The 21246-nt window shown below is 33.3% G+C and overlaps 1 protein-coding gene across 49 annotated transcripts in view; it reads left to right on the top strand.

Moving 5' to 3' along the window:
* RIMS1 (regulating synaptic membrane exocytosis 1) overlaps positions 1 to 21246 on the top strand; it is a 519140-nt gene that overhangs the window by 354979 nt on the left and 142915 nt on the right. For 18 of the 49 annotated variants that reach the window (XM_033217614.1, XM_033217607.1, XM_033217624.1 and 15 more), the window contains 5 exons: positions 603 to 674; positions 6270 to 6426; positions 7443 to 7568; positions 9159 to 9221; positions 14383 to 14472. In XM_033217614.1, the coding sequence (XP_033073505.1) occupies positions 603 to 674; positions 6270 to 6426; positions 7443 to 7568; positions 9159 to 9221; positions 14383 to 14472 (508 nt within the window). The remainder of the gene's footprint in view (positions 1 to 602; positions 675 to 6269; positions 6427 to 7442; positions 7569 to 9158; positions 9222 to 14382; positions 14473 to 21246) is intronic. The other 31 variants (XM_033217610.1, XM_033217606.1, XM_033217625.1 and 28 more) reach the window with 5 other exon arrangements.

The following is a 21246-nucleotide window of genomic DNA, read 5'->3' on the forward strand; positions in this document are numbered from 1 at the left end:
AAGTTAACAACTGAAAAACGCCTCATTTTGGTAATCTGGAACTAAATTATTTTTCTCACGTAATTAAATATTTCGTGTTGTTGTTTCCCTGATTAGTAATTTCCTCAAAGTCAATGTTTAGTGAAGTATAATGACTAACTTGGGGAGCTAAACATAAATATTTTATAAAGGGCCCTGATGTTTTTTCATAAAACAGGATGAATAGAGCTCCAGCCAAGAAATGTCTCTGAACCTTTCCACTCAGCCCTATCCTCTCTGAACTGCAGAGGAAAGCACTTCATTGTGTAGGAAATAATGTACTGTATATACTGTGCTGCAGGCTTTTAGTATAATGTTTTAATTAAAGAATTAATCTGAAAATCTTATTCGGTAAAGTCCCCTTGTTTCTATATGTCTTCGGTGTAATGAGGAGAAAATACTGATAAAATGTTATCCTTAGAGAACAAGCATTTCTTTTAAAATTAGCTCAATGTGTACTGTGTTAGTCTTCATAAGTTTTCAATAGTAATGTAATTTACTTTTTTAAAAAAGTTTGACAATGTCCTTTACATTTCATAAACCAACCAGACACAGAGGTATCTGTTTGCCTTACTGTTGTGCAGGATCTCAGCGAATCAGTGATAGTGACATCTCAGATTATGAGGTTGATGATGGTATTGGCGTAGTTCCTCCAGGTGCGTGAGTGAAGAGCATGGCCCTGCTTCACTGTGCTGGTTTGCTTGTTTTCTCTGTCAGCTTCCAGACCTCTTTAGGATACTAAACTGAAGATTTGTGTCACAGAGAAATCAGTATTATATTATTCCATGGTGACTTACATTTCAAATTATTATTATTATTTTATTTTATTTTATTTTATTTTTAGACGGAGTCTCACTCTGTCACCCAGGCTGGAGTGCAGTGGCCTGATTTCGGTTCACTGCAAGCTCTGCCTCCCGGGTTCATGCCATTCTCCTGCCTCAGCCTCCCTTGTAGCTGGGACTACAGGCGCCCGCCACCACACCCAGCTAATTTTTTGTATTTTTAGTAGAGACGGGGTTTCACTATGTTAGTCAGGATGGTCTCGATCTCCTGACCTCGTGATCTGCCCGCTTTGGCCTCCCAAAGTGCTGGGATTACAGGCGTGAGCCACCGTGCCTGGCCACATTTCAAATTATTAAGAAAGTTTTAAATGTAGTAGTCTCTGCTAATTAGCATTCCCACTTATTTTAGTGAGATTCTTCCATAGAAACATGGCTAACTAGGTGAAACAAATCATTATTTCACAATGCTCTGAGCATAAGTGAAAATATGAATTTTATCTTGAAAAGATGGGGTTATTAAATAAAAATTCCATTGTTCTATGTTTTATATTGCATTTCTATGATTTTCCTTCCACCATTTCTGAACATAATGTAGCCTTCCATGGAATATACTGAGAAAAGTGCATGGCCAGGTTTAAAATTGCATGTGTGGCCTGGCTATAACTTTTAAAGCTTTTGTGATGTATTCCCCACTGATTGTACCTAGAATATGTGTATATGTTTTAAAACAGTAATATGTTTAAGAAAGATGAAGTATTCATTTGAAGTGAACATCTTTTCATCATTGTATAAGTTAGTAAGACTTTTGTGATGTTGTACATTTTAAATGTTTCTCATCTGACTTTTGTCAGAGAAGTGTGTAAAATCAAGTGATGAAGACTTACTTTCTTGGCACTAATTCTATACTTTTTAAAAATTTACTAATGAGAGGAGAAGTAAATATTCAAATAAGAAGAAATGAAAGAGACAGTCTTAAAATGTGTAAATATGAATTTTAAAGGCAGTTTTCAAAGACAATATTGAAATGTGTGCCCTTCATTTATGTAATTTCTCAGATGGTAGTGTACTTAATTTGAGGGCAATAGTTTTGCTCAAATTGATAAATTCTACCATACTAACTTCACAGTTTGGAGAGATGCATACAGCTTTATTAAAACTGGGAGAAAATTATGGAGAGTTCTCTAAAATCAAGTTTCATTTGTTCCCTATAATTCAGAGACAATATAGTTTGTATGTAGGTATGTATGTATTTAAGACAGAGTCTCACTCTGTCGCTAGGCTGGAGTGTAATGGCACGATCTTGGCTCACTGAGACCTCCATCTCCCAGGTTCAGGTGATATTCCTGCCTCAGCCTCCCCAGTAGCTGGGACTACAGGCATGCACCACCATGTCCAGCTAATTTTTATATTTTTAGTAGAGACTGGATTTCACCATGTTGGCCAGGATGGTCTCGAGCTCTTGACCTCGTGATCTGCCCACCTCGGCCTCCCAAAGTGCTGGGATTACAGGTGTGAGCCACCATGCGCAGCCAAAAATGTAGTATTTAATCACTGTGTGAAAGTAGAAAATATTGTTAAAATAATAAATCTAGTGCTGTGAAAATCTATATACTTATATATTAATCTTTAATGTCAATGTATTAGTGAGAGATTTAGATCATACTGAAGAGCATTTCATTTTTGCTTTCTGTTTTTATTTCTTAGAAGGCCATAATAATTACACACATTCTTAACAAAAAAGTTCACACAAAATGTAACATCATATTAGTTTGTCATTAAATTGAAAGAGTAAAGTGATTATACATTTAAATTAATTTGGGATATTCAAATAGGAATTAGATTATTCCTGGTGGAAAAATCATCACCTCTAACAAGAATCTTTACTATTAATCAGCCTTAATGTTGTCATTACCAGTTTATCTAAATAAAATTTACTTCGGTGAGTGGTTCCCAATTTTTGTTCACCTGAAATTTCATATTTTTTGTTATGAGACAGGACAGTGAATGAAATAAATGGCCAATAAAATAAATGCTCACACAAATGATGAGTTTCTTCTTCTTTCTCTGAGAGAGCAACATGGATAACATCTTGTGAGAAGTCAAAGTGAGTTATGGAATCCACCAGAGATGGGATTAGTGCTTAAGTACCAACAAGGAGCACTGAATTCTAAATATACCTATATTCCATACTGAAATATACCATGTCCCTCAAAGTGTTTGCCAACATGCGTAATCTCTGTTATACAGAAGCAGTATTTTTCAAATAATATTTTTCATTTTTATTTAGCATTTTAAAATGTAATGAGTCAAACTTTAATAGAATGTGACTAGTAACTTATAAAACCGATAAGTAATATTTTATGTTTCAAAGATCTCCTCATAAATTAAAGGAGATCATGTAATTCATTAATATTTTCAGATACTCTCTTCATTGATCGATTGTGATTATGTGGTAGTATCTGTATGGCAAATATAACTAGTCACATAGTAATATGCAATACGTTTTAAGTGAAGAGGAAAGATGAGTCAGTAAAATAAGGACAAGAAGCTAAAATAAAGTGAGGTGATAAATTAGCACAGTGCATTCCTATGTACTTTTAAATGTTGGCTACAAATTTGCTTCTGTATTTCCTAGCATCTAATATGAAGAAAAAATTTGTTTAGATATGGAAGTCGTCTTCTATATATGTTTAATGTACTCAAGGAAGTTCCTGGTTGTATATTATCTAGAGAAGCTCAAAAGCTCTATACAAAATGTTCTACTACAGCCGAAACTTAAACTTCCTAATGCCTTGGCTTTTCTAGAACACGAAATTCTCTGTTTTTGTTTCATATGCTTACTATCTTTTTCCAGTTAGGGAAATATAGCAGGTTTTAGGCAGTTGAGACTGCCAGAGCCACATTTTATTAACTTTGTAGTTATAGCCTTATTGTTATTTAAAGTAAATAATTTTAGCTGATTAAGAAGAATAAAAATGACCATATACAGAATGCCCTCATCTGAGGTGAGGAATCTAGCAACTTCAACCAGAAAATGAGAAAAAAGAATCTCTAATCTCTAACTCTGAGTCAACTAAAACATTGGGATTACCACAAAATAGTTTCATCCTAGCCGGGCACGGTGGCTCATGCCTGTAATCCCAGTACTTTGGGAGGCCAAGGTGGGCAGATCACAAGGTCAGGAGTTCCAGACCAGCCTGACCAATATGGTGAAACCCCGTCTCTACTAAAAATACAAAAATTAGCTGGGCCTGGTGGCGCACACCTATAATCCCATCTATTTGGGAGGCTGAGGCAGGAGCATCACTTGAACACGGGAGGCAGAGATTGCAGTGAGCCAAGATCATCCAGCCTGGGTGGACAGCGAGATTCCGTCTGGGGAAAAAAAAAAAAGTTTGATCCCAGTCATGGTTCTGAAGATAAAGTGCATGTTGTCAACAATAAATTAAACATCATGTGAAGAAAATAAAATTTTTTGTAAAAACCAACTATAAATTTAAAAAGCAAAGAACTCTTTCTTTGTAAATTGCAAGGAACTATAAATGCATATTTATTTGAGATCACTTACTATAGAGTCAAATATTAAAACTTTGAATATTATAGCGTATGTTATATTCAAAATGACTTTGAGTCACCAAAATAGTACACATTGTCTTCAGTGTACTTTCTCTTTATGAATTCAGAACTTTCTAAGTTACATTGAAAGTTGTTAATATATTAAAAGTTTTAAGATTTCACTTGTTTCCTTAAAGTCCCTTCTTAATAGGATAAAAGAGACATTAATTGCTATATAAACACAAAGAATCCAAGAAACAAATTAATTATATATCTTTAACAGCAAGATGCCAAAATTCTCTAAAATTTATTCTGTAATAATTAATTTAACAAAATCGATTTATATACCTTGAATATGCACTTAAATCTCGAAATAGGGCTCATAAGTCAATATTGGCCTTCCAAAATTATTGTATAATTGATACCAAATGGTAACTAAAAATGTTTAAGTAATTCAGACTATGGATTAATTGTCTTTGAAAAACAGTCACTGTTTTTTTTACAATGAGCTATGTATTAATAGTGTATGCACTACATGTTAACTTGGTGGGTCTCTTTCTAGCCTTAATATTATAATTTCTAATCTTAAAATTACAATATAATATTACATCTGAATAACAGACTTTTTACACAAAGTAGCTTAGTTGGTATTTTGATAAGATAAAAAATTAAAGTATTTGAAATTATAAATTATACCATTTATGATTATTAAACATATGTTTTTACAGAGTGACAAAATGGTTGTATTTATTTGGTCTGAATATTGTCAGAGTAAGTGTAATGAAATGTTTGAAGTCCCTTAAAATTAGGCATAAGAGCATGGATTCACAGTATATAAACTGCTAGGGACTATTAGCCTGCCTTTAATCATGATGTTTCGTAACATATTTTTGAGATAATGTGAGAGTTACTAAGTAAAAAATGAGCAACAGTTTTAGCTTCCCAGTTAAATTTAATGTATTTATGGTTTATGTATGTTTTATGTAGTTGCAAATATAGTTTTTTGTTTTTACTTTGGCCACATAATTTTTTAATTTTCCTTATGATAATGAAAGACAGTGACCCTTGTGAAAAAATTTTAAACTCTAAACTCTTATTTTGGTTTTGAGATTACTGTTTTATCTTAACCAAATCAGAGACAATATAAACCTTAACTTCAGGGGAAAAGTAGCTGTTATAATTAATTTCAAATTGCAATATGTTAACTATATTATCTTAATTATGCTAATTAAAATAATTATGGAGTAGTTTCAGATGTGTAAGGCAGATTTGGTGATTGGTTCTTTAGAAGGGTTCATTTTCTCTACATTATTGTGATTGTCATCTTCAGTCATATGCTACATTTGAAAATTGCAGTATTATTTGTGGTTTCACAATCAGTATAATGGTATACTTAATCAGTATAATGGTGGAGATCTACTCTTCTTTGTTAATTAAAACTGAAATAATATATTTGTTTTCTTATTAAAGAGACCATTTGCAATCCAACTAAAGTAATTTATCCTCTACAATAAAAATTGAAACGAATAATTTATTTAAATTTATTTAAATTTATTAAATATATTTCTAAGCATTGACTTGTATATTAACTATAGTTTCCTGTCAAGCGCTTCATTTGTGTTACTAAGTCACGAACTCATTCATTATTTACATTGAAACAGTATCCCAACTCATCATAATGTCTGAGGCATCAACTGTCATATTCGTATTAGTATCTCCATGGTACCTTTGAGCCAACTGTAACCTGTTTCAGTGCATGTATATGTTACACTCTATGTAGGTATACTTAACTGATTACATGACATGTATTCTTCATAGATCAATGGCTGCTTTAGTATAATTTTATATTTCTGTGTTAATGTTTGCATTACAGAAGAATACTGACTAAATGTTCTCTGTGTGTACTCTTGCCAGTAGGCTATAGGTCTAGTGCTAGAGAAAGTAAATCTACAACATTAACTGTGCCAGAACAGCAAAGAACAACTCATCATCGCTCACGTTCAGTATCTCCTCATCGCGGCAATGATCAGGGAAAGCCGCGTTCACGTTTACCAAATGTGCCATTACAGAGGTAGGCTTTGAAATGGCCTCAGTGTCCGTGACAGTATATTTTTATTATAATGCAGTGTAAATTGCTGTAAAACTAACTGAAATGAAAAAATAGTTTGGTCAAATTATTTTTTTCAGAATTAACTGTAGGCAGAATGCTTTTTTATTCTTTATCCAACCTTTATGGCAGTCCGTTTTAATCTGAATAAATTTCCCAGGGAGTAGAAATCGTTTGTGTCCCAGGAATAGTTTTTTTTTTTTTGAGACGGAGTCTGGCTCTGTCGCCCAGGCTGGAGTGCGGTGGCCGGATCTCAGCTCACTGCAAGCTCCGCCTCCCGGGTTTACGCCATTCTCCTGCCTCAGCCTCCCGAGTAGCTGGGACTACAGGCGCCCGCCACCTCACCCGGCTAGTTTTTTGTATTTTTTATTAGAGACGGGGGTTTCACAATATTAGCCAGGATGGTCTCGATCTCCTGACCTCGTGATCCGCCCGTCTCGGCCTCCCAAAGTGCTGGGATTACAGGCTTGAGCCACCGCGCCCGGCCTTGGAATAGTTTTTGAATAATTGGCTTGTATTCTGTTTGCTAGTTTTCTTTCTTGTTAGAAAAAAAAATTGTAGCAAATCAGAATTGTGGAGAGAAGTGGCAAAGAGGATAAGGTTAAGAGACAGAATGGATTTGGAAGAGATTTAGGATTGTCTCTTTGAAGCATTTTAAATGATTGGAAATATAAATAAAGCATATAATGTACTGCTCTACTTCATTTTACTCTGATACACACTCCTGAAATTGTAGTTAATTATGCCGATGAAAATTGTTTTTTGGTAGAAGTGTGAAAGAAGATTGGAAAAATGCAGCCACAGGCAAAAACTCGTAGAAAATAAATACTCTTAACTCATTGATAAAATAGGTTTTGATTATGACACAAATACTTTTCAGTGTTTATTTGCATATTACTGTCAGTTCCTTCACTTTAGTCTGTCTGCCTGTTTTGGGAAGATGAAACAATTTGACACATAGAATTTTGTAATCATTTTAGGAGTTTAGATGAAATTCATCCAACAAGAAGGTCACGTTCTCCAACCAGACACCATGATGCCTCCCGAAGTCCAGTTGATCATAGAGCCAGAGATGTGGATAGTCAGTATTTATCAGAACAAGACAGGTATTTGTCAAAATTATGATCTCAATGTTATGAATTTTTGTTCTGTTTTAATATATACAGATATTGTGGCATAGCACATTAGAGAGTAAAAGTATTTATCACTCAAAAATGAACTTCTCTCAAGCAACAGCTGTTAAGATATTCTAAAATGCAACTCTAGGAAATATTTGGCTAATATTATATTGTTATAATTATCCAATTTCTTTTACAAAATCAGAATTTATGCTTAGACAGCTTTAAAGGTACAGCTTGTTGACTTAGATGTTGACCTAAATTATAGAAGGGAGCCTGCATAGGCAGATTTCAAATACTTTATTTATTGTGGATCACAATACTTGAGGTATTAGTAATCATAAAAATTATGTTATTTATGTAATTTAAAACTGTGGATACATGTCATTTGAAAGTTAATTTCAGAGTTTCTATGAGAACTTCAATAATAATGTTTCTGTTATATACCTCTTTTTATAAAATCTCTTTCTAGAAAATGTCTAGAATACAAAATACTGAGATGGATTCTTATGGGGATATGTACTTAGATTTAATTCTGCATTTGTGAACTAATGTTTCATGGAAACAGTTACTATAAGTCTACATTATGAATCTGTTGCTTTGCATGCCCACAGACTTTCTTCTTGAAGTAACCATATACCTGTACATTTAGCCTGATTATAAGCTCAGGATCTGATTTAAGGTTTTATAATACCCACCTTGTTGAATATTCTCTTCTGGCTTTTTAAAATGGAGAAACTTTCAGTAGGAGTAGGGTCATGATAGTGGTGCTAAATGATTTTTTCACCATGGAGTCAAGGACACAGAACCCAAGTAGAACTTTTTAACCTACCTAATTGCCATCCTATTGTGGAAAGTAGCATTGTGACCTTCAAGAATGGAGTCACAATAGGTACCAGGATGAAGAGCTGCTCTGAGGAATAGAATTCCAGACATCTCAGCTTGAGTTGAATGAGGGCTGTTTTATCAACATTCATTTGGGCCACCATGAGTTTAGGTGAGGGGGGAAAACACAGGGCTACTTGACCAGGGCAGTCAATATTGTGAAATTAATTTGGATATAGATAAAGTATTAATTTTAAAATAAAAATTCTAATCAATTATATTGTTAGTTGGGTAATAAGAAACATAATATAGTATTACATTTTCAGTGGCTATAAAAGCCAAGAAAACTACCATGCTTTAATTTGTTACAAAGATACAAAAATGTTCGGAGTTCCCATTGGTATCAGGCCAAATTTATAGTATTAAAAAAATACTCAGTTGTCTATAATTGGAAACAGATTCCTATATCTTATTTGAGGAATATTTAATTTTGTTTTGTTTTAATATCCTATAAAATCATTTTGAAATATAATGGCAAATCAGCAACAGCTAGGACTTCAATCATAATATTTGTACTTTATTGTTTAAAATTTTTAAATGCTTTCATGTTTATTTTTGTTTAACCTCTCAAGCAAATATGCTAGTGCAGACAATCTGGTTTCTTCCCTTTTCATGTTTTCATTGGCATACCATTGGCATAACCCATGTCTCATAATTTATCTGTTTCACTCACCACCCATCCTGTCTGTGCAGTGAGCTTCTTATGCTGCCCAGAGCAAAACGAGGACGAAGTGCAGAATGCCTACATACTACCAGGTAAATACAGGGATTTGGTAATGGTGATTGTGTGTGATGACTCTCTTTCCATTCTATTATTCTTCCGTCTCTCCCTTAGTGGTATTATTACAAGCAGGTCAAATAAATTTCCCAAGTATTCCAAATTTGTTTTGTTTTATATTGAGGTTATGGAAGACGTTCCAAATATATTTCAGTTCTGATTCAGGCAGACTACTTTGCTATCTCAACATTCAAAAATCCAGAGACCAATGGGCCTCTCTGGGACTGTTTTAATTCCTAAAACTGAGGAACCAGTTTCTGCAATTAAAATTCTGAATGCTCACTGTGAGTGCCCCCAACCTTCCCACACGTATTCCTGTCTAGTCACAAGAGGTCTAATCTGTGTATGGCAGTGTCATTGTTTCATAATTGTGAATTTGCTCTGTTTTAGTCTTTTTTTATTTCCTTTTAGAATTTATTGTTGTTTATATTCTGTTTGCTTTTGATAAAATCCTTAACAGTTCATTTTTAATGGCTGAGCTTCAGCTTCTTTCCTGATGAAAAATGAAGGTGTTCAACCTGATCTTAACTATCCTAACCCACTAGTTGTCAGAAATGCTGCAGTACAAACTTCCCACAAAGTCATATACCAATATGAATACCTCTTTAGAAGCGACAAAATATATACTTTTTGCTTCTAAATTGGAACTTAGAGCCTGATGCTTTATGTTAATCTCATTACATCTTTAATTTCATATCCAAAGTACAACTTCTTACAGATTACTCATGGAGCATATTCTATAAATACTTAATGTATATTTGAAATGAATATAGAAGTTAAGGAAGTAGTAAGTCAGTGAAACAAACTTAACACATAATAACCAAACTCAAATATTTTAGCCAATGAAAAGTAAGAGGAAAGAGAAGGAAAGAGGTATAACCGCAGTACTTGCGATGCAAAGACGAATGCATGATTTATGATGTCTGTGTGTAATATGTAGTTCTGCCCAATATTGCAAACAAAATTGGGCTAATAAAATTTGTTTGAACTTTTTACAGTCTAAAATTATACTACTGATAACTGCTGCCATGTTTGCTTGAAGTACCACAGGAAAAAATCGAGGAAATTATTAGTTCTGTTTGCTGAGAAAAAAATGTAAAATCATGCATATTGTAAACCTACTGAAAGTCAAAGCATAAACTATCCAAGTTTATTTTGACTTGTTCTTCTTAACAAACAATTTCATAACAAGAATGCTTTATTTACTAATTCTGAAAGTTTTCTCACAGTCCTGTTGATGTGACTAAAGCTGCAAAAGAAAAAAAAAACATGCACACAAAACAAACACAAAAAAAATCATTACATTTTAAGCTACCTAGTATGTGCTTGGCACTCAGTGTGTGAATATTTCTAGGATACTCACACCAGTAGTCTAAATATAATAACTAAAGGTATTTTTTCTTTCCCTTATTTTGTACTTGTAAAATATTATATACTTATATAATATTATATAATAGCTGCATCATTTTATACAATCGTATCCTTAAGATTGGTGCTTTGCTAATAATTCTGAGCTCTGCAAGTCCTATTTAATAGACTCTGTATGTTGACTTTGCATTTCCTGATTTAAGCAAATAATCATATTTGTATGTATACAATTTAAAAATAGATGAGTATTCGGTGAGGCAGATCACATCCTGTAGACAGGTACTACAACAATAAGATAGGAAGCGGAAGCTGAGCTAGTGAAATATGTCGGAGCAAAACGTATGTCACCAGTGTCTTTTCTCCTTCCTGTCTTTCATTCTGTAATGTGTAATGCTAAAAGTATGGAGATAGAGACAATATGAGTTCAAAAATATGTGCGTGTATGTATATATAATCTCTTCTATGTTTATATTCATGTATTTATAAAAACATTTAATTTATACCTGAATAAAAACGAATGTCAAAATGTGTAAATATAAATAACCACAGCTTTACATGGATATATCAATAATATAATTTGGTTTCACATAAACTATGGACATTTATTATTTATATAACTATCCATGGCTAAAATCTAAAGCTTTCAAAATACATCATACCATGTTCACTTAGGACTTTTAAAAATAAAATCTGAGGATTTACTATCTCCAGTAAACATAGGGAAAATAACACTTATTTAATAACAAGCACAGTGTTAAATATTTAATGTACTTTATGTCAATTTCCTGACAGTAATTATATGTTATGAATATTATTATCCTGATTTTAGAGATGAGGAAAAAAGCTAAGAAAGTTTATTTGACGACTAATAGAGCAAGAATTCAAAATCAGATCTATTTGATATCTTCTGCTTAACTAGTTTTTCCAAAAATATGGAAACTTGTCCTATGAGATGTTTCACCAATAAAAGTTTTTGTGAGTCAAATACATTTTGGAAATTTTGCAAATGAAAGTGTCTACCTTGAAATTTAATACACACAGCATATTAAAGTCATGTTCTAAAGAAATCTGTATGTTTAATTTCTTTTCTCCCAAATTATTTAATTGGCCAACCTTTTTTAGTAAAATGTGTCTCGAGAAAGTGGTAGTATAGAGAAAATGCTGTAGTTGCCTTACTGTATCCTACTGTGTCCTAAATATTGTATACGTGTTATCACACACCCCTGTTAAGTGGATGTTATTTCTCACATTTTGTGGATGTAGAAACAGGCTTGGAGACTTAAACGAATTATCCAGGTCACAGCCAATAAGTGGCAAGGCCGAGACAGGAACTTGAACATTCAGACTATAAATTTTGTGTTATTTTCTAGCTGTTTCCCATTCTGTGTTGGTCCCATTCTTGAAAAAAAAAAAATCACTTTTGAAGCAATGCTTAGAAAAGTTTTATGGCAACTTATTACTAAAGATAATTGCCTGAGGTTAGGAGTTGAAAAGAAGACTCCACTGTCTAGAAAGGAGGCTAAATCCTTAGTTTCAGTAAAATTTGTCCTCAACTTGTACTTAATAAGGAGGAAGCTGCAGCGGGCAAATCACTTGAGGTCAGGAGTTTGAGACCAGCCTGGCCAACATGGTGAAACCCCATCTCTACTAAAAAAAAGAAAACAAAACCAAAAACACAAAAATTAGGTGGGCATGGTGGCAGGCGCTTGTAATCCCAGCTATTTGGGAGGCTGAGAGAGGAGATTTGCTTGAACCCAGGAGGCAGAGGTTGCAGTGAGCCAAGATCACACCATTGCACTCCAGCCTAGACAACAAGAGCGAGACTCTGTCTCAGAAAAGAAAAGAAAAGAAAGTGGCGTTTTAGTTCATTTTTTAACTGAAGCTTTATGGGATTTCCTTTGATTTGATCATTAATATAAACATGATTAAACCAGTGAGGTGTTTGATGTTTAGGAAGTCTTTGATAAATGTTTATTCCCTTCCCTCTTGGTTGTGCTTTACTGCTAGCTGAAGTAGATGATAGATTTTTATAATTAGTAATTAAATTTATAGAATGTTATTAAATTATCAAAAAATAGATGGCTTGAACTAGTTTGTCCTTCATGGCATAGACAGTCCAGAAACCCTCACAGATTTTAAAGGAATCAGGTGCTGTTGGGTCAATTTTCTGCCAATTCAAAATCTGTATTCTGGTTTGCATCTAATGCCTACCTTACCGTACTTCCAAAGGTAAATTTCCTGTGGTTGGGTCTGGATCGAGACAGAAGCTGATAAGTAGAAAGAACTTGCTCCTCTGCAATCACTTATTGGCTTTTTGCTGTTTTCTTTTTTTGCTGCTGTCTGGTACTATAACCAGCTGTGTCCCTGGAATGCTAGTCAACACTTTGTTTTATTTTAGAACATTAACTCTTTTAGTCATATTGTAACTCCAAAATTATATAAATTAGTTGATTTTTACTTTTAGCTATGAGTTGTTTACTTCCATAGAAGTAGGCATAATACTAAATCAGAGATTAAGTAGCACATTTAACTGTTGATCAATAATTCCTAGAGTTTGGTCAGCAGGTATTTTTCTAATTCAGATAATTAAATAATGAGTATTTTATGAAGTCAAGTGTCTATGATTTCATATTTTAATAATTGTAGTCTTCCCTTCAAATAGTTATTGTGGTTCTTTTGAGAAAAAATTGACAAAAGATTTATCTATATAGCTTTATAGGCCTCCTACTTTCTGAATATCTTAATAAAATTGGTTTCATATAATTTTTCTGTTTCCTGCGTGTTTGTGTTGCTACGTTCCAGACATCTTGTTAGGCACTATAAAACATTACCTCCCAAGATGCCTTTATTACAGAGCAGTTCTCACTGGAATATTTACAGGTAAGAGCCATAACAGTGAGTCCCACCCAGTTATAAAGTAATTCCTAATCCCTTACCTACTAAAAATAGAAAATTCACATTCTAATAAAACATTAAATAGAAAATATTTACATTCCAATAAAATATTCTTTTGAAATAATTATACAGTGAGAAACATTAATGATATCTAAAATCGTTTTAACTATAAAACTTACTACTAGAATAGTTCTCTAAATGAAATCTACTAACTCAAATGTCAGAAGTCTAGTTGCTTTGTCATTTGTATATTGTACTTGTTGATTTTAATTATAATTTATTTTTGTGTAATTTTAATTTGTGAAGCTCAGTTCTGCCTGCACATACTAAGACCAAATCAGTGACTAGACAGGACATTTCCCTTCATCATGAATGCTTTAACTCAAGAGTATTGAGATTTACTGATGAAATACTGGTTAGGTAAGAACATATGGAAGTGATATCTTCCATTTCCCTTGTCTATTGTTGTGAACCAAAAAAGTTGAGTTGTAAAATTATTTCTCCTCTGATGTCCTTCATTTTGTTTTGGTGTGGCATCTGTTCTTGGTAATGAAATTCTAGGCATTTTGTTTTATTGCTTTCTGTATCCAGTTTTTTTCATAAGTAGGTGTGATTTAGTCTCATTTTTCAGTCTGAGACACTTCTAAAAATTATGCAAAGCAATTTAAGCATAATCTTTGTTTAGCTTCATTTTCTAAACAAAATTTTACACTGTCATTCTGTCAACTCTCTCACACCCTTATGAACTGAATCCCAGTGATTCTACATTTTGTGTAAAGGGGACATTATTTTATGCTTTACTCTCTAACATGGTCTTCCTTTCTTTGTTTTCTCTGTCTTTCTCTTCTACCACTGGATGCAATGCACTGGCACTAGTGAACTGCAGCCCTTTCTTGACAGGGCTAGGAGTGCTAGTACCAACTGCTTGAGACCAGATACTAGTTTGCATTCACCAGAACGAGAAAGGTATAAAATACAGACTTTCTTAATTTCTTATCATTTGTACTAGTGATTTTTTTCCAATCACTTTGTTTTGTTTCATGACAGCCTCACAGGTTTATTCATTCATGTTCACTTTGCTAATTGTCTACATTTCCCCCTCCCTTATTATACATGTCTATGTAGAGATATGCGTATGTGGATAAACCCAAGGGTACACATACACATATTTCTATGAATGTTGTTGCAAATGGTGTGATGTAATTTGTAACTGCTTCTGGCTGCTGCTTTTCCCCTTTTGTTGCTGTTCAGTCGTTTTATTGACTATTCAGGAAGCCTTCAGTATGCTGATAATGTTATAGGGTCCAGTGAATTATCCGAAGGGGAGGATCACTTTCCTTTTAGTACTACTGATAAATAGTATTTATAGGTTTAACAACAATCTTCTGTAAACTCATAACAGGAATTCTTTTTAAATAGAATACTTCCTTTGTATATCTACATTCATTTTTAATCAATCTACTCTTCGATATAATGTTTTACGTTAAATTATACTTTGACAACAAAAATAATGTTATTTATAGATTTCCTGATGCCTAACAAAAAGAAATACATATATACGTACACAGACAATTTTGCTTAAAACTTTAATGAATTCTGATTTCAATTCAAATATATTCATTGATGATGTGTTACACTGTCTCTTAGCTGTAAGCATCTAATTTTTCCATTGTGATGGAACTATTTTAATAGACTTAGTTATAATTGATAGTCTTGTTTATAATTGCTATTTCTTTTTAATTAGAGGTCATTCAGAAGACATTTGCCTACTACCTCTTTACAAATCCTGAAGAAAAATATTTAGTTGTGCTAATGTAACCCACTTCTCCTTCTTAGTAGGCTACTCAAAGCTTTTCGTTAGGTATCTTTCTAATCTGAGTCTATTCATGTATTCGTAAGATATTTATTTCTGGAATTGAACAACAGGTACAGGTGTGTATATACCTTGTTTTAGCATCTTAAGAATTTACTTTTAAATTGTGTATTCTTTTATATTTGTAAAATGTGTAATAGAAAAAAGTGAAATTTAATTTGTCTTGTATCCCTTTTGTGATATAAATTTTAGTTGAAATGACTATAGAGTCTTCTAAAATCATAATTGGAATAGTTTTATCATTCTCTTTAGTCAAATATAACCCCTCCCCCAAATAATTTCAAGAGTAACAAGAAAATTTTAAAATATGTTTAGTTATTATTTTCTTACATGTTTCTGGTTAGTAGTAAAACAAGGATAGAAATTCTCAAGTCAGTGGAATCTTCTGACCATAGCAGCCTGACATTTTCAATATTATCCATATCAGTGCCATCTGATAGAAACATAACACAAGCTGATACTTTAATATTTCCTAGTCGCCATACTAAAAAGATTAAATTAATTTTAATTTTTTAACCCAGCATATTCGAAAAATAATTTTCACATGTCATTATTATACAAACTGTTAGATATTTTGCACTCCCTTTTTTCAGCATAATAAGTCATAGATACTAAAGATGGTTTGTACTTGCAGCACATCCCACTTTGGACTAACCACATTACCATGCTCAATGGCTTCATGTGGCTTGTGGCTTCTGTACTGGACAGTGCAGGTCTATTCTTATGGTGAACCTATCTAGCATGTGTTCTCTTGTGACACTGAAGCCACAGAGTTTATAAATCTCTGTGTTGGTAAATTTAAAACAGGTCAACCAGTAGATAAATAATCTAGGGTCAGTTGTTGCACAAGTTGTTGTAAAGTCCAAGTGAGTGTATTTACCTTGATTAGAAGAAGAAAAAATATCATTGAAAACATATATTCACTCTACATATTGAATAAAAAGGAATTTTTCATTTAAAAACTCAATGAAACAAGTCTTGGTATTATCAATGATCCTAAGTTTATTGGGATCACTTTGTTGCCTAGAGGAACAGCAATTTTATGTAATGTAAAATAAACAACAATTATTTTATGTAATGTAAAATAAAACTTAGATAAGGTTTCATCAAATAATTACAGAAGCTGTAGATGCTTATTGGTTTGGAGGATAGAGACTACATGTACCCTTTGTGAGCATGCCTATAAAGCAGCTTTGAAGCAGAAGATAACAATATCAAGAGTGGTGACTTTGTTATCTTTGGAGAATGCATCTAAAGCCCCCAGACAGTATGCGGAGAGTAGGAGAAGGGAGTCTTAGAGGGTTTTGAGGATACTTAATTTCTCTAATTTACCACAGGGATTATTGTATTAATGCCTAATATATACATAGTAGATAAAATGTTAGAGCAAATGTTTTAAAAAGTTAATTTTATATTCTTAAGAGATGAACATTATTTCTACAAATTTGTGAACTATGTATGGTCAAGCAATTTGATTATTCTAACCCATTTTGATTAACATTTACTTGCCTTTATACCAACTTAACTCCTAACCTTTAATACAAGTTTTCTGTTAAGATAAAGGGTAAAATTGTCAAAGCACACCCAGTACTCAATATAATACTTTTCTAATGATTCAGAAGATAAAAGAGCAGCATTCTTTTCCTGAAGGAGTTGAAAACCATCATCTACACCTATCTTTTCTCCCTTGTTACATGGTTTGGCCTATTTTAACAGATGACTTTTGAATAATGCATGTAAAAAGCATTATTCGTGCCATCTGATAGAAACCGTTTTAGTTTAGGAGCACCTCCATTTCATGTTCTGTTGATTACACAAATGGAAAACATACTTATGGGTAACCATAATTCAGTGAATTATTCCAATTCAGTTATGCTTCTTAAATCAATATATTTGAGGTTTATTTGCAATAAGAAATAATTTATCATTTATATCTTCCCATTTCCCTTGCTTCCCTGGATTGGCAAGGAGTGAGTTACAGGCCTGCTATTAACCTTTGTTTTTCTAGGTTTTCAAACAAATTACTACTTACATGTTCAGAAGCAGTGATTTTTAGAGCCACTAGAGAAAACTTACTTTTCTTGGATGGTTTATCTTCTTCCTTGACCTTTCAGAGCAATCGTATCCTTGATGAAGGCTTATGAAAAGGTAGTTTATACTTACTGCCTGCATTTTTTACCTTCCAGTAATTCCTGCAATCTGACGTCTACTCATTCCTAGTGCTCTGTAGCTGTGCTGAAATTCTTCTGTGGTTTACATTGGCTCCCTAGTTGTTCAGCAGCATCTTGCAACATTTTACGTTGCCCGCCCTGTCACTTGAATCTCTCCTCCATTAAGTACCTCTACAGATTTTCTTAAACCTCTGTTATGATGTCTCCTTTGAAGGCTTGTCTTACTCTCCTGTCCCATAAAGATAGGTATTTCCCTAGCTCCACCTCCAGTTTTCCTCTTTTGCCCTACCCATACTGTCCTGTTCCTTAAATTTTATTTCTATAAAAGGTTCCCACTCCAATATATGTGAAGACAACCCTCTACTGTGATTGACCAGGCCTAAATTTCTAAATGGTGATGTCTAAATCAACTTCATTATCCCCACTTCAGTCCCTTTACAGCAAAATGCTTCCTCTTTCTAAATGTTCCTCTCATTTTATGGTTTTGACATATAACCAGCCACATAATCTGGAACTACTTCTCTTCCTGCTCCGTCACAAATTCAGTCACAGTAAATTCAATCAATTCCTTTGGAACAGGTCCCTCACCTTGAATATATTGATAGATAGCCCTTCTCCAATTCCAGTGACACTCCTGCTCCCATTAATTTTCTTAAGTTCTAATAGTCTTTGTTAACTTATATCTCATTTGCTTTCTATTAAAATTAAAATATTATTCTTTGTGGTCTGCCTAACTATTCTGCTCATTGTTCAAAAATATAGGTTAAATACCATATCTTTGTAAAACCCTTCTTAACCTCCTCCCCTGTTCTCAGTCCCCGCATCAACATGCACGCATACTTCCCTTTCTTTTGCCAGTCAGAATTATTTACTACCTTTTCTGGGCCCACCTAATTTTATATACTTCTATTAAAATACATTGTATCTTACTTAGTACTGTAGTATGTTTGTGTCTTCTACTATATTGTGCTGTTCTTCCACGATATCACCGTATAGTGGAAGAAACACACACTAGGCTTAAGGAAAAGGAAGTTCTTGGCTAAAAATCAACAGCTGTACATTGAATTGAAATAGATATCATAGGTCTCGTTTCAGAGTATAACTATCTATTAATTAAAATAAGTTTAGTTTAAAACAATATTGGGGAAAAAATCAAGGACTGAAGTGAATAATGAGAACAGACATAAAAATACATATGTGTATAATCAGTTATCTCATTTGCTTTGGTTTTTAATATTTTCTAATTGAGGGCAGGGATAATATGCTATTTCTCTTTTCCATCTTTAGTGACAACATGATATATTTCTTACTTGGTAAATGTTTCATTTGGGGAGTTTAGGGGCTTAAAAAACACCTTCTACTTTTCACTTCAACTTTGGATTGAGCTGTAAGTTAGACCCAGGTACTAGAAAGATGGGAGATTTAATTTTCACTATAAGTACTTTGAACAAATTGAAAGCTGGGGCTTTGAGTCTGCAAGATGGCTAATAACTAATCCCAGAATCAGCCAGATTCACTGAGCCACACAAACTTCTGCTACAGGGTCAGGCCTCAGATCTCATCACTGCTTTACGTCTGTTAGTTGTGCTGTTTGCAGGCATCATAATTTGGAAAAAGGAATCCGGAAAGGGCTAAGTTTCCTGTGCCCGATTCTTTACCATGGTCACCCATCATATAAGCCACTCTTTCTTCCTTGGGGTGCAATGAGGAAAAGCTTACTTGAATGAATTTCCCTCATAATGGAAACATGAGACTTAAGGGAAAGGAGGTTCCTACCTAAAAATCAATAGTTATATATTGAATTGAAATATGTATCATAGATCTTGTTTCAAAGTATAAGTATTGGATGGGTGCGGTGGCTACTCCTGTAATCCCAGCACTTTGGGAGGCTGAGGTGGGCGAATCACTAGGTCAGGAGTTTGAGACCAGCCTGACCAACATGGTGAAACCCCGTCTCTACTAAAAATAAGAAAGGAGCCGGGCATGGCAGTATGTGCCTGTAATCCCAGCTACTAGGAAGGGTGAGGCAGGAGAATCGCTTGAACCTAGGGAGCAGAGGTTGCAGTGAGCTGAGATCATGCCACTACACTCCAGCCTGGGTGACAGAGCAAGACTCCATCTCAACGAAAAAATATATATATATATATGTGTGTGTGTGTGTGTGTATATATATATGTACATATATAAGTGAAATTTAGTTTAAAATAGGAGAAAATTTTAAGGACTAAAATGATTAATGAAAACAATAAAATATATGTGTATAATCAGTTATCTCATTTGGTTTCTAATGTTATAATACCTCATATTTTTAATTTGTGCTATTTATGGAATTAATGATTTATGTTTTTATATAATACCTTTTTTAGATAAGCTTCTTAGCCATGTTCTGCCAAGAGATATGCATCATTAAAAGATGTGTCTGTATGCAAGTATAGGTATTAATAGCACATTTAAACACACATATACATTTGTTTTGAAGTTTATCAGTGCCTGGGGGAGAGGGAAGAGCTCCAACATAAGTATCATTTAATTGCTTTCTGAGGCCTATCAATTCTCAATCCCTTTATATCAATAGCACTCTTTATTTCTTGGTTAAGGTTCTCATTATTCCTTATCCCCCAAGCCAATAGCCTTATATCATTATTTACTTAAATATTCACAAATATTTATTTATTCTGTGCTATGCATAATGGATGCAGTTGTCAAAAAAAAAAAAATCCTCACTATTTCCTTCTGCAGGGAGTTCACAGCCTGTTTATTCAGTCCTATAGCCTTCAGAGTGATCTTTCTTCTTTTCTTCTGATCACAGTGAAAGGAGTGGGCTTCCAAGAAATAGATGTTCCTCAATTAATGAATTTAGAATACCTGATACTAAAGTACTAATAATTTCCTAAAGTAACTAAGCAGTGAACTTTTAGGTAGGCTGGTTTGGAAATACAAATCAAGAAAGGACTGGTTTAGTTCAACTTTATGATTAAAATCTCCAACATAGCCTGCCATATTAGCTTGTAAAATGAAAATAGAAATGAAAGTTGAAGCTATGTATATTTCTCAATAACCAGAGTTGGGAAGAGAGATAAAGATTCTAAGCTTGGTCATTCCTTGTAATAGGAAAAAAATAGAAACAGCACCTATTATAGAAAGCATATAAAATATGCTAGTATATTTAAAACTTAGAAAGATGTGTTATTAAAACTCAAGTGACATCTGTTCTTAGGACGAAAACTTCTATGTAAATTGATCCTGCTCTCGTTGTATCCACTGTATGTGGGAAAAAGCAAACAGATTTATTCTGTTGGCACTACATATCAGCATATTCAGAAGGACTTTAAATATACAAATATACATGTATTAAGCCAAATATTTGTTTAAAATTACCTTTTAATCGCTTGCATTCACAATTGCTTGTTTCTAAATGTACATCTTTCTCCTTCACAGCTTTCACTGCATGTTTCATAATTAAGTCATTTTTACTTGCTTTTTCTTTACTTTTGTGTTTAAATAAGCACAAGGACTGGAATTTTACCCTAGGAAGCAAGGTTACTCATAATTCTGTCAAGTTAATATTATTACTTCACAGAAAAATACTAAGTCTATATTTGTGTTTTCAAATAACACCAAAAGTTTTAATACAATGGAGTATATACTTTAATGTAGAAAATGCTGTCATTGTAATTGTTTTCCAATTATTTTACA

The sequence above is a fragment of the Trachypithecus francoisi genome, unplaced genomic scaffold (assembly GCF_009764315.1).
Source record: "Trachypithecus francoisi isolate TF-2019V2 unplaced genomic scaffold, Tfra_2.0 Lachesis_group10, whole genome shotgun sequence".
NCBI lineage: Eukaryota > Metazoa > Chordata > Mammalia > Primates > Cercopithecidae > Trachypithecus > Trachypithecus francoisi.